This window comes from Rhincodon typus, chromosome 30 (assembly GCF_021869965.1).
Source record: "Rhincodon typus isolate 14 chromosome 30, sRhiTyp1.1, whole genome shotgun sequence".
Taxonomy (NCBI): Eukaryota; Metazoa; Chordata; class Chondrichthyes; order Orectolobiformes; family Rhincodontidae; genus Rhincodon; species Rhincodon typus.
Genome location: NC_063361.1, coordinates 19,788,376 through 19,803,206, shown reverse-complemented (window position 1 = coordinate 19,803,206; position 14,831 = coordinate 19,788,376). Strand labels below are relative to the sequence as shown.

The window sequence follows — 14,831 nt, the reverse complement described above, 5'->3', positions numbered from 1 at the left end:
AGCCTTTTAAATAATTGCCTGATACCTTTCAGAAAATAGTTGTAATATCTGCTCCCAGCACCTTTCACAGAAACACACTCCAAATCACAATAACTCACCATTTCATTGTTATTTTCCTCATGACAAAAATGTTAAATCTGTGTCCTCAGATTCATGATCTTTCTGTGTGAAAGAGGTTCCTTCTCTATTTCTTTTCACTAAATTTGTTAAGGATTTGAAGACCGCTTTCGAATCTTCTGTTAGCTTCACCATCTGCAAGGGCTCCACATTACTCTACCTTTCCAGCACTTTGTAAACGAAAAGACAACATGAGGTATGCAGAAAAGCTGGATTTTCAGCTTATGCACTCATCTTAGATGAATTCTTCTCAGAGGTGACTTTACATATGTACATAAGATTGTTTACAGGATAGCTAGACTAAATCTAAAATAATGCTTGAAATATAACTGTGAGAGCAGACTACAGGACACAGGTTCAAAATTGTAAAGTATCAGGAAACTCAGAGAAAATAACGAGACCTCCTGGTAAATTACAGAGGCAGCAGAGTGTGTGCGTGTGTGAGAGAGAGGGAGAGAGAGTGTGTGTATGACAGAAGGTCTGTGTGAGTGTGTGAGTCTGTTTGTGTGAGAGAGTGTGTGTGTGTATGTGTGCACGTGTGATGAATGAACACCGTGCAACAATCGCCAGACAGGGGGACACTTCAGCGGTTAAGGACATTCGGCCTCAGATCTTCGGGTAAACGTCCTCCAAGGTGGACTTTGGGATACACAACAATGCAGATTTGTCAAGCAAAGGCTGATAGCCAAGTTTGGTACCCATGAGGATGGCGTCAACCAGGACCTTGGGTTCACGTTGCACTATAGGTGACCCCATCACACTATACACTCTCACACGCACACAAATACACATACATTTTCTCACACAAACACACATACTCACACACTCACGCAGACCCTCTCTCACACACATACACTCACATACACACACTCATGCACACTCTCTCTCAAGTATGCACACACACCCACAGACATACTCTCTTCCTCTCTCTCTCTCCCTCACACAAACACACACACACACATGCACACATAGATGCCGTGTGCACACACACATAAACCTATGGAGTGAATTTGCATTTGCAGATATGTAATTGCAGATACATTCTATTTTTTTCAAAAAGCACACAATTTGTCAACAATGTGGCATTTTATAAATTCCTACTTTGGAAATAAAACCAGTCTGACCCCAAGCTGATACACAGCCAGATTCCAAACAAGGTTTCACACCTAAAATGCATTGTCTGACCTGAAATGTCACCTCTGGAAACTGGTAAGAAAGACCTTTAGTAATCGCAGGGCAGTGACTTGAAAGCAATTCTGGGATTTGCATATTAATCCTTTCTAACTGACTAAAGATTTAACAGTCATTTTAGGTTTGTTCAGCACATTCACATCAGTTCTATGACACTTTGAACTTTTGCTTGAAAATTGTGTATCTGTTGCCACTTCTCTCACTGATACCTGAAGAAGGAGTGTCTTCAAATAAACTTGTTGGACTATATAAATGTCGGTGGTTGTTGCTAAGTGAATTTAGCTTGGTTAACCATCTTTGGAAAAAGTTAAAAGCCAGTGTAGATGATTTAAGTGTTCATTGCCATATGCATTATAGTAGAAGACAAGAGATAAGAGGGAAAATACATTTCAATCAGTTCATTTGGAATACTTTTGCTCCACTAGATTGAAGGCTGTGAATTTGTATAAATGCCACCATTACATGGCTCACAAAGTGCACATGTGGAGAGAGGTAAAGTACCTACCAGATACCTTCATTTTGACTGAGAAAGCAGGGATTTAATTAATGTTCAATTCAAATGAAATTTAGCATCTGCAATATTTTGATGTTGCATGAATTTGAAATGATCTTTATTGAGAATGAGCCTCCGCATGTAACAAGGATCACTGTTTTGTGGATTCAGCTCTGTTCAGAGAGATTTGGCCACTCTGAGTTCTGATTTTTACACTTACAGCCTTTTATTTACTGGTTGCTGTTTTCTTCAGAATTATGTGACAAGGTAAACTTCAGAACTGTAATAACTTCATGGATTGAAAGATTGGGGGGTGTGAAATGATTTTCTGATACGCCTTAGGCTTAGAGGGACTGGAACGGAAATACAGCAAAGACGCGACCCCAATCTTAACTGATTCCCATATCCCTGTCATGAACCCTAAAGAGAGAGAATATAAAGATGAATAAAACTAAGTTTAAACTGCAGTACTTTATTTATCTGATAAAACAGGGGCACCTGGGTAAATGCATTTTTGAGGTAATAAATTGTTTGAAGTGTCTGTGCCGAATATTTCACAGACAACAAGCCCGATGAGTTTTGGAAGGACAAATTCAGATTAAGGATCTGTGTAAAGGTGAAGCTGGAAATAATAGCAGAAACTACCTTGATTTTTTGTTTTGTTTTAGAGCTTTAGATAAACTATGAAGCTGATTATTGGAATTGTATTGTTGACCTGGCTTTTACAAATGAAGTAGGGAGTCAGCAGCAGGGATCTAGTGCTCAATGAAGGTGAACATGATGTGTAAACATAACCATGATATGTACAGACCGACAGCACGAGCAGACGTCTCCACCCACACCTTTTGTGTTAATTTTACATGCACCTTGGAAGTTAGACCCATTTGTGCTGATGACATGCACAGAACTTCAGATCACACTCATTTTTACATCAGAAGTGACTGGAAACCCTGTCGAATGTCCTGTAGGAAACAAAGGATGCAAAAGAGGGATCGCTATGTGAAGTATGGGTAAAGTATTGTATGAAAATGTCCATCATGGATTAGTACCAGTAATTCTGTATCTCTCAGGTAGTCAAGTTACCATCATGGTGTCCTAGCGTTTATAAGGAATTGGTCAAGAGGTTGTTTAATCAAGAGGATCACACAATCGAGGGGAAAAACAGGAAGCACAGAAGTTTGATAAGAGATGCTGCAGGCATTTATGGGAAAGGCATTTCTACAAATAATGGTCTACACATCACTAATATAAGTGATCAATTAAATCAATTAACTTCTCAAATTAAAGGTATATTAGGTGCGATGAATGATAACACTAAACTTAGATGTCAGGCAGGGGACACCACTAATAGTGCTGCATTTCAAATCACTGCACAATTAACAAGTTAATAAAGAAGCAGGAAAGAGCGGTCAACATCAAATAAATGTAGCTTAGTGTAGTATAAATGGCATTTGGACGTTAGATGCCCTGTTAGGGGAACATTGGGAAGGAATAAAAGGGATTCTGTGGAAGGCTCAGGTTACATGTTAAGGTTCAGTAGAACAGTTGGAGAATCAAGGCTGATTTTAAAACATTAAGGAACATTCTTGGTGGGATAACATCTGGAACTGGGGAAGTAATATACACATGGCCACATGGGTTTGTACTGTTTCATACCTTGTTATTTTGTTTTGTGTACTTGGGTCTTTCTTATTATTGTTATTTTTTGCTATTGGCATCAGCAATAAATGCAGTTGGTGAAAAGGGAATTAAGACATGATAATCTTAAAGCTGCATGGGTGAAGCATAATACATCCTTATTAACCTACTTCTGGTTTGTGATTTATTTACTGATCATTATTCTGTAATTCACTTATTGATTATTGGTTTGCATATACCTGTACCGTAAAATGAAATGGTGCATTTTTAAGTTGTACATGGTATAGCAATTCCGCTTGGATATGAACCGAGATAGTGGAAAGTGACTAATTCCAAGTGTTTGTTCATCAGATTAAAAATAACAAATGACGAGGAAGGACTGTGACCATGTAAAGTTCAGAACTTTAATAACTTTGTGGATTGAAAGAATCAGCAATAATTCTTTCTGAAATAAATTGCTTCCCAAAATGAAAGGGGCAAGAGAAACTGTTATAAAGGAATTAAAAGCAACATGCTCATTAACCATCCCCAGGAAGGAGTCAAAGCAACATAAACAATCTGTTTCCTGGGATAGAAGAGATAACACTGCTTGATAACCTGCTGCCTTGTGACAAATGGGCAATTTAGACAGCTGGCAGAAGGAATGTCCTGAAGTAAAGGAGTTAATTGCAGGCTGTTTCAAAAAGACAGCTAACACCAAATGTAACAAGGAGCAGGGGAGCTTCTTCTGATAAGAAAGCAAGTGACAGACTTGAGGGCTCCAGAAGTGTAATCAATGTCAGGGATGAAGGAATCTAAAAGATCCCCAATAATGTCACACCACAAACTTGAAAGAGAGGAAATTGTATAAGAATCAACACCAGAACAATTTAGTAGCAGAACTTCAAAGAACAACACTACACAAGGATCGAACCCTGGACACATCCACAGACAGACACTGTTAGTTGGAATCATAGCTAAATTCTACCATTAATTGGGTAATAGTGAAATTGAGTGGTGAGGCTTAACTTGCTTACTTGAGGGGTCTTATTTTGATTGCTACGTGCAATAAAATTTAAATCATTGTTTCCGTACTTGATTGCGAGGTTTTTTATTAAGTAGCTGAATTAAAGTAAGTAGTGGTGATTTATACACAATAATTGTTTCCTGTCTGTTGATAACTTCACCTTCTTCACCACTTACCCCAGGTTTCCTTCTCAACACTTTTGAAGGAGCCAAAGTCTGCAATCTTTCACCACCTTCCTCCTGATGCTGAACCTGATCTGGGACTGGACTTCCTCCACATTACCCTTGATGCCAATCAAAAATGTCTTTATTGTAGTTGGAGACATCCCCTTGCAATCTCTCTAACCCATCAAAACCTTATTGCCGATTCACAACCCAGGTAAAGGCTATGAATACCGAGAGTCATCAGTGCCACCTGTGAATGCTCCCACAATGGTGACTATCTTTGCCAGCCACCTTAGCATTTGTAGCACATACTCTGTAAACTGGACTAAAGACTGAACCAAAGACTGAACTAAAGAACTAAGAATGAACTAAAAGCTTCCAGCTTTGACTTTATTAAGGCACATAGAACACAATCAGAACATTGCTTTAGGGAATTTTCCTGTAGAATCATCTTATTGTTATCAATGACAGTATCAAAACAAGATGAATTGTGTTTCTGCAGAGCAGTTAACGCAGTAGACAACCTGAAGGTGCTCCATGAGATCATCATAAAGCAAAGGAGATATTCCAGCTGAAGACCAAAAGATTGGTCAAAGAGGTAATTTTCAAGCCATGGTTTAAAGGACAGAGGAAAGCTAGTGCTGTAGAGAGAAAAGAAGTGAATTGTGATGAAGGAAGGACAACCAGTGTTGGAGCTGTTTGCATGTTTGATATCGCTGATTTGTGCAGACATGACATTAGTTTCTACATATGTAACAGGTCTTATTTAATTTTTTAAAATGTCTATTTCATGTTTCTAATTCCAGTTTCTAGATGTTTCTACAGCTTTGCTCGCTTTTCTAATTGTTCTGGTTTACAGAGCACAAGGTGTAACAATAGTAAATAAATTTGTAATCGAACATTAAATCATTGAACACCACAGGAGTGATTAAGGTCAAGGATGCTGAAGAGGACAGTATTAGAATAATGTGGATATTTGGGACTAGAGGTGACCATAGCATTAGATACGTGTGAGGTAATGGACAGATGTTAAAACAAGAATGAGAATATTAAAAGTGAAAGCTTGCTTAACCTGTACCAAAGTAGATCAATGAGTACAGGGTGATGAGTGATGGATCTCAAAGTGAGGACGGGAACATCAATGTTTTGAACAACCTCCAGTTTATAGCGTGAATATGAGAGGTGCCCAGAGCATGTTGGAATATCTATGTCCATCAGTAACAAAGACATGAATGAGGGTTTCACAAGTTGATGAGCTGAGGCAAGAGTGAAGTGAGGTGATGTTATTGAGATGGTAAGGGTCAGTCTTGATGATAGAATGGATATGTAGTGAAGTCCATTTTCTGGTTAATTATTTAAAAAAAACATATCACCAAAGTTGTGAAAAGTGTGGATTAGCTCATACAATTGACAAGAAAAAGATGGGGTCTGTAGCTAGAAAATTATGTTTGTTGGTGAGGGGTACAACAATGGCTTTGGTGGAAATGTCTGTTGAATCAATACAAGAAACCAGTAGCTTACACCCAGGAAAGGAGTTGCTAGAGGTAGCGCTGAAGTACAGCTGGGTATTATCAGCAAAGAGGTAGAAACCAATGCTATTTTGGATGGTGTCTCTAAAAGGTAGTATGTAAATGTGAAATATCAATGAGCCAGGATAGAACTTAGACTCAGACCAGAGGTAAATGTTTGTGAATGGAAAGCGAAACCAATACACATCATTCCGTGGCTATGGTTGATAGATGAGAATAAGCCGGCCAAGTATAGTCATATCCAACTGGACAATGTTGGAGTGGCTCCTGGAGTCTCTATTTCCTTGTGGTTAGTGCAGTAGCTAAGAACAATATTTAATCTACACTTTTCTAAGAGTTGGCAATTGTTCAGATAATTGCCTGTCACAGAAGAGCAGCATATCCTCCTCTTATACTCCCACCTCCACATCTCTTTCACTATCAAACTGTTTAATACTTCTACTATACTTTCTCATTCCACAGCTTGATTTCTTTATCCCAGATCATTCCAACAGTCTATTACGAATGATTTTACTTTTCATATGCTTATATGTTTTATATATTTATTTTCTTCCTCTTTCTTTCTTGTTCTGCAGTTGTGAACAGCCACAATTTGTGATCTACATTGGAACCAATGGCTCTGAATGTAGATTTAATGGGAGTAGGAAAGAAAAAAAAAACCTCAAGAGTAAATTCAGTGTCATGTGCTACTGTGAATTCGAATAAGAGGTTTGAGCAATTGAACACATGGCTGATGGTTCAACATATATGGGAGGATATCAGATTTCTGAGACACTGGGACCAGTTCTTGGTGTTCCTCCCATTATGACAATGCTGATGTTACCACTTGTCACATAAGAAACTAGGTGACCATATTGTGGTATTGAAGAAACCAACAGACAATATTACAGCTAATTATTACATACAATTATTAGGTACTTGAAGCACATAAGTGTCAGTCAACATTAACATTACAACTGAAAGGAATTAAACAGTATGTTTCGAATAGCATCTCATGCTTCAAGTGTTGCAAGGAAAGATAGAGTATGAGACCTTAAGGTCACATGCTCTAGTGATGGTGTCATGAGCATGTCTCTTAAAGGTATACTGAAATACTGACTGAGAGACATAACAAATAGTTCTAAAGTAGGTAAGACATGTACAAAATGGATGAGTTACACCTTAGCAGGATAGACTAATACCTGGGACTGATGGTGGAAGAGGTTCAAATTAGATTGTTAGGGGAATAGGAAATTCAGATTGGAGAGATCCAAAATTAGTAACATGAAGTAGAACAGTAATAAGCAAAATTAGAAGACAAAGTAAAACAGGATCAGAATGCATAATCATGCTAAATAAAAAGTTAAGGACAGTCTATTTGAATGCATGCAATATTTGTAAGAAAGTAGAAGATTTGAAGGCACAAATGGAGGTAAATCAGTGTGATTTAATTACCATTACTGAGTCATGGTTACTGGGTGATGAAGGGTGGGTCATGAAAATTCAAGGATATTTATCATTTGGAAGTATAAGTTTAAAGGAAAAGGAAGATGGACAGCACTCTTAAAATGGGTTAAGATCACAACATTAGTGAGAGAGAATATTATATCAAAATATCACAATGGAGAATCAGTTTGGTTGGAACTAAGAAACAGCCTGGGGTAGTTAGGGGAGCTATTTATAAGACTCTAAATAATAGTGATAACGTTGGGCATGATGCATGCCAGGAAATTAGAAATATGTATAGCATGAATGATACATTAATAACAGGCAACTTCAATTTACATACAAACTGGGCAAACTTAATGAGCACTAATGCTGTGGCGATTGAATTCCTGGAGTATGTATGAAATGCCTTTGTGAAGCTGTATGTTGAAGAGCCAACATTTTATATCAAAATGATATAAAATTACACAATTAATCTGGAGTGATATGGTGGCTCAGTGGTTAACAGTGTTGCCTCACAGTGCCGGGGCTCAGGTTCAATTCCACCCTCAGGCAACTGTCTGTGTAGACTTTGCACACTCTTCCTATGGCTTCATGAGTCTCCTTTGGGTGCTCTGGTTTCCTCCCACAGTACAAAGATGTGCAGGTTAGGTGGATTGGCTGTACTAAATTGCCCATTGTGTGCAGGCTAGGTGGATTAGCCATGGGAAATGTGGGATTACAGGGATAGAGTAAGGGGTTGTGGGTCTGGGTGGGATGCTCTTCAGAGGGTTAGTGTGGGCTGGATGGCCTGCTTCCGCACTGTAGGGATTCTATGATCTTTCTACGAAGAAGCTTGTGGTAAATAGTTGATCATTATATGGTAGAATTTTATATTAAGCTTGAGTATAATCCAGTTCATCCTGAAACTAGCATCTTAAATCTGAGCAAAAGGAAATATTGGATAGTGTTGTAGAGCAGAGGGACTTAGGGGTATAGGTACATAATTTTTTGAATTTTGCTTTACATATAGACAGAGTGATTAAAAAGGCGTTTAGCATGCTTGCCTTCATTGCTCAGTCCTTGTAATTATAGGATTTGGGAAGTCATATTGAGATTATATATAGGACAATTAGTGAGGCCTCTTCTGGAATACTGTGTCTAGTTTCTGGTTGCCCAGTTATAGCAAAGATTTTATTAACTTGGAGAGGGTTCAGAAGAGATTTACGAGGATGTTGCCGGGTATGGAAGGTTTGAGTTTTATAGAAAGGTTGGATAGGCTGGGACGTTTTTCACTGGAGCGTAGGAGGTTGAGACGTGACCTTATAGAAGTTTATAAAATCATGAGGGGTATAGATGAGGCTAATAGTAGGTTTCTTTTCCCTAAGATGGGGGATTTCAAGACAAGGGGGCATATTTTTAAGGTGATAGGAGAGAGATTTAAAAATGACATGAGGGGAAATTTTTTTACACTGTGGGTGGTTTGTGTGGAATTAACTTTCAGAAGAAGTGGTGGATGCGGGCACAATTATAGCATTTAAAAGATGTTTGGATAAATACATGAATAGGAAATATTTGGGGGCATATGGGCCAGGAGCAGGCAGGTGGGACAAGCTTAGTTTGGGATTACATTCGGCATGGACTGGTTGGACTGAAGGGTCTGTTTCTGTGCTGTATGACTCTATGACTGTATGAAAGTATGGGCAGCAGTTTGGCTATGATGGATTTGGAAAGTACACTACAAGAATTGACAATTGACAACCAAAGGCTAGTGTTTAAAGAATTATTACATGGTTCACAAGAAGCAAGGATGTATGCCTCTAAGGTGCAAAAACTCAGAGGAAATATGAATCAACCAAAGTTAACAAAAGTTAAAGGAAGTGGCTTTTAAGATTGCCAGATCAAGTGGTAAACTGAAGACTGGGAGTAATTTAGAATCCAGAAAAAGATGACCAATAGTCTGATAAAGAAAGGGAAAAGTGAATATGAATGCAAACTAGTATGAGGTGTAAAGTTGGATGGTTAAAGTTTATTGTTTACATTAAAAGGAAATGGTTAGCTAAGGTAAAAGGGTGACATTAAAGATGGAGGTGGGAAAATTTATAAACTAGAATTAGAATTACTTTGTGTCTGTCTTCACAGATGAAGGTACAGAAAATTTCCCAGAAATACTCGGGAACATATGACTTGTGAAAATGAGAAACTTAAAGAAATTAACATGAATGAAAAGATAGTATCCACAAAATTAATTGGGATGAAGTTTAACAAATCACCTGGGCAGATGAATTATCTCCCAGATGATGAAGAAGGTGACTATGGAGGTAATTTGTGCATCGGTGCTAACCCTTTAAAAATCTGTAGACTCTGAAACTTCCTGCAATCTAGAAACTAGGATATGTAGTGTCCTTGTCTCCATTTAAGAAGGGAGGGAGAAAGAAAACTGACAACTACTCATCTATTAGTTTGCTATCAGTGGTATGTTAGAATCTGTAATAAAGTATGAGATAGCTGTCAGTATTTTTAATTAACTTGTTCAAATATGTTCCAGTACAGCTCTGCAACTGATAGGACTTAATCCCAGATGTCCTGGCTCAGAGGCAAGGACACTGCCACTGCACCACAAGACCTCTCTAATTTATTTTAGTCGACTTGTGCATATGTGTTATGGCACACCTTGAACCTAGACCTCCTGGCTCAGAGATAGAGACATTATCACTGAGTCACAAGAGTCCTTGAGCTAACTGTATTTAGAAAATAATGGTAGGATTGGAGGCAGCATAACAATGGGAGAGGCAATAGCCTAGTGGTATTATCGTTGGACTGTTAATCCAGAGACCCAGATAATGTTGTGGGGACAAGGGTTCGAATCTCATCATGGTGGAATTTGAATTCAATAAATACCTGGAATTAGGAATCTAACAATGACCATGAGTCCATTGCTGGAAAATAACCCATCTGGCTCACCAATGCCCTTTAGGGAAGGAAACTGCCTTCCTTTCCTGGTCTGGTCTACATGTGACTTCAGACCACTGCAATGGGGTTGATTCTTAACTGCCCTATTGGCAATAAATGCTGCCTAGCCAGCAACACCCTCATCTCAAAGGAAATCAAGTGTTTATGAAAATGAAGTAATATTTGACAAATCTGTTGCAGATTTTACAGAGTGGTACTTGTAGCATAGATAAGGGCAAATGTAGTATTTCTAGATTTTGATAGCATCCCCCCCCCACCATGTGAGGTTAGCAAACAAACTTGGAGCACATTGGACTGGAAGTAATCCATTGTGTGATGAAAGATGTGTGATTTATATATATGATATCAATTCTTATGAGCTTGGATTTTAAACTAGTGGCATATGAGTGTTGGTTTATTTTTGTGAAGGCGTTTAAAAATTAACAGGGGCAGTCTTTTCAGAGCCATGAGTTTAAACCAATATGCACATTCTGGCTTGTTAGTGGATGCTTGTTTATTTTCAGTGGAGGGAAGGATTTATTACCAGAGAAAGAAACCATTAAAACTCTTAACAGAAGATAACATGAGCAAATTTCTTGTAACTTAACTGAAAGAGACCTGACTGAAAACAAATAAAAGTGTTGCCCTACCAGGAAAAGGAAGATTGTTCAGAGCTGCTAAGAAATAAATTACTTCAGCAGAAGAGTGTAGATTATAAAACTTTTGGTGGAGGAGCGGTTGGTTAGAAATCTGCATTGGTTATTCAAAGTTGATAAAGTCTAAGATCTTAGTTGAGTGCGTAGTCAAGAGGAAAGCTTTCCTAGTTCATTGGACTGGAATTGAGAAGAAACAGTGTAGTCAAACCTACAGACTGTACAAGAACAAACATTTATAGATTTTGATGAATTGATAAATGCTGGTGTTGAGTAGATAGGATTTTGTTTTGCCGCATATTTGAAATATTTCAAACAATATTATATTTAGATAGCTTATTTGTCTCATTTCTATTTCTTTAGTGCAATACACTTGTTTTATTGTAAAACCAAATCTGAAGCCTTGAGTGTGTGGAGCGGACACAGACTGCGGGTGTTCAGTATTCTTGCTGCATACTGAACTTTCAGTAAACAGACAGCTCATGCATCGGCACTATTTAAAGGGTTTATCAACTGCTTTGATATTTGCTGCTGATTGACGTCTGCAACTGTTAATTGAATTGTACACGTATTCAATGGGTTGAATGTAATTTCAATGTTGAAATATACAGGGAGTGGTGTCCTGACTTAATTGTTCTACCGATACCATTCAGTTCCAACCAGTGGTGAAGTGTATTATATCAAAATAAGAGATCAGTTCTGTTTTGAAATGTAGGGTGTAGACCTGGGATTTTTAATCATTCCAGATAACTGCGCACAAAGCAAGCCTACTTTGCCATTGTTGCTGCTCAGCTATTTCTGGCTATTACAACATTTAAAAGGCATCTGGATGCGTAATGAATAGGAGGGGTTTAGAGCGAAATGGGCCAAATGGGAATAGATTAATTCAGGATATTTGGTTGGCATGGACGAATTGGACCCTAGGGTCCGTTTCTGTGCTGTACATCTTAAGCAAATGTCTGATGGTGTGACGCAATTGTCGGACACTGAATAGGCACATAATTTGGATTCAAGACTTTGTTTTCTATTTTGCAATAGGGTAATTTCAGCATGAGCAAGATAAATGGTAAAGTATAGGTCAAATTGTACATGAACACAACAGATATCAGGCATTTATATTTTTAGTGCAATCATTAACTTCAAAACAACAAAACCCAAAAATGACGATACAGAAGCTCCTTCATCAATCTCATGGCACAGATGAAGAAAACCAAGGGTGTGATGACGTGACAAAACACATGCATTCATCAATAACCTTACAACGCTTCAGAAATACAAAGACAGTTCCTTGAATTTTGTTTCTTTTTTGCACTGCAGATGGAGCTATGATTTAACTGCGACCGGTAAATTTGTATCAGGTAACGTTGATTGAACGTTTGAATCCATCCACGTGACAGGAATATTAGATTAGCAAATATGAAATATGTCAGGACAAGCATTGCTTGTAATTTGAGCAGAAGGTACAGAATTTGGTCGGAACAGTACTGATGTGATGAAATAATTCCAAAATTAAAATCCCGGACTAACCACAGCTTTAAAAAAAGTTACTATTTGACAAAATGGTACAAAAATAGGTAAATCAAAAAGAAGCAAATGATTGTTGAGTTGATAATGCAACTTAACTATGAAATTTTAAGGCAAATGTTTAGAGAACAGTAAACCAAGGATTTGAAAGTATGTATTGCTGTTAGATGGTACTGCAGTATAATTTAATGACAGAAGATCTTGTAGCCTCTTGACTGAATGCGTGGCAATAATTTTACTGTGAAATTGGAAGACTATATGCACATTTTAAAATTTAAATTTTAAATGTTGGTCTGGAACAAGGAAATAGATGATTTGTTTTTGTTTTGTAAAGAGCGCAAGCCAGCAGTACACAATGGGGCTGAATTTAATGCTGTCTGCAGTGGTGAAAATCATAGCAGTTTTAATTTAATTCAATCACGAAAGAGGCTTCATCTTAGTCTCTCCTTGGTGACAAAGCCACAGCCGAGGATGTTGGTGGATGGCAGGGACTGACATGCGATTCCCTGCTGCGACCTCTGACACCCTTGCACACACACCCTAATCCCCATGTCAAATTCTACAGCCAACTCTCACTCACTTACATCTGCGCTCCTTACTGATGCTGGGCCTCTGCTGGGTGCATTGCCCACACTTGCCAATCCGCATGGCACTCGATAGAGAACTCACTGATCGGCCTGCAGCTCTCAGCAGATCCAACTTGCCCTGAATCTCAAAGGACTTACAATGATCTGTGATCACAGTGATCACAGAAAGCAATAAGAAGTCTGAAGAGATAACACGCTGCAATAAATCACAGCAGGGTCAAGGATTTCAAGGACATTCCAGACACCAGAGTGTAGTGAGGGAAATGCCATGCAATGATGATAATGTGTGGAAAAGCCTGCAGCAGGAAACATATCAAACTGAAAAGTCAGTCGGCAACAGCCAATAATATGGAACTGTAGATTGGAAATCTTTAAAGATATGAGAAAGAAAACAGTATTCAGAAAGTTCACCAGCAGAAACCAGAGAAGAGGCATTGCTTGGCCATGAAGAAAACCCATCAATAAGAGTTTTACTGAGCCACTAACGAAGTGGGTCAGATCTGCCAAGAGAGAGTATTCGAGAGCAGCACAATATTTAAAAAAGAGACCACAACAGGTTTTAAGTGTCAAGACATTAGAAGTTGCTGAAGGGCAACATGAATTGTTTTTTGGTGAGGTTACAGGCCCCCTACAGGATTTTCGCTGCACTAATTATGCAGACTGCAAGACAAATTCTTGTGTGGAGATATTATGACTATTGGAATAATTTTAAGTTGGATACAGTGACAGATGTATCCATTCTTCAGGTGGATATACAACGCTTGATGCAAAGAGTTCTTTGACTATATTCCTCTCAACCTCGGGCACAGTGTTAAACGGCAGACACAATTTACACATCGCTATAAATGGGACAGATGTCATTCCTTTCCATACATTACTCTTCTTTGCTCAGTTGGTAAACTCGGGTGACTTTGAATATTCTTCATTTAGTAGCTGCAGAAAACACTGAAGTTGAGTAAGTGCACTGGGAAGCAGCCTCCATACTAAAACATCTGTCCGAGGACAGGTGCAAGATAACACAGATCTCATTTCTCTCTGAAAAACCTGCAAACTACGTGAAAAAAGTGCTCAAACAAAAGTGAATTTTGTAAGAGATGCCTGCAACTGGCACCCGATTATGATCAGATCTTTTTTGAGTAGACGTGCTGCTACGAATCATTCTTGTATTCCATGGAACTCTTACTAGTTTTCATTGATAACAGCTTAACCATTATTAAGTCTTCACAGAATGGGCAAGTACTTGAACACAAAGTAGTTTATTAAGTAATATGAAGATAACAGGTTACTTCAGCTTAAGACAGATTAACTGCATTAATATTAGGTGAGAGACATTGTTATCTCTTAAGAGTTATTCGTTAGATTCATGGTACATTGCTATAGACTGTAGAACTGACTAGCTGAAGAACTAAGTTAGAACAGCTGAGAACTAATTCCTCTCAGAGATAGTTATGTTGGTAATGTAAAAAATTGTTTAATACCAACCCAACTGACCTCAATTGATATGTGTTTCATTTTGCGTTCAGCAAGCAATGTCTTAGATCAATAAAGTCTTCTTGTAGCATAAGTACATCAA

At 38.2% G+C, this 14,831-nt stretch overlaps 1 protein-coding gene across 5 annotated transcripts in view; it reads right to left on the bottom strand.

The window, feature by feature from the left end:
* LOC125486578 (beta-1,4 N-acetylgalactosaminyltransferase 2-like) overlaps positions 1-14,831 on the bottom strand; it is a 78,073-nt gene that overhangs the window by 44,255 nt on the left and 18,987 nt on the right. The window contains exon 1 of one of the 5 annotated variants that reach the window (XM_048614617.1): positions 99-266. The exons of the other annotated variants lie outside the window; for them this stretch is intronic. Coding sequence (XP_048470574.1) covers positions 99-121 — 23 coding nt within the window. The 5' untranslated portion in view covers positions 122-266. Of the gene's footprint in view, positions 1-98; positions 267-14,831 lie in introns of those variants that run through there. 5 annotated transcript variants of the gene reach the window in all.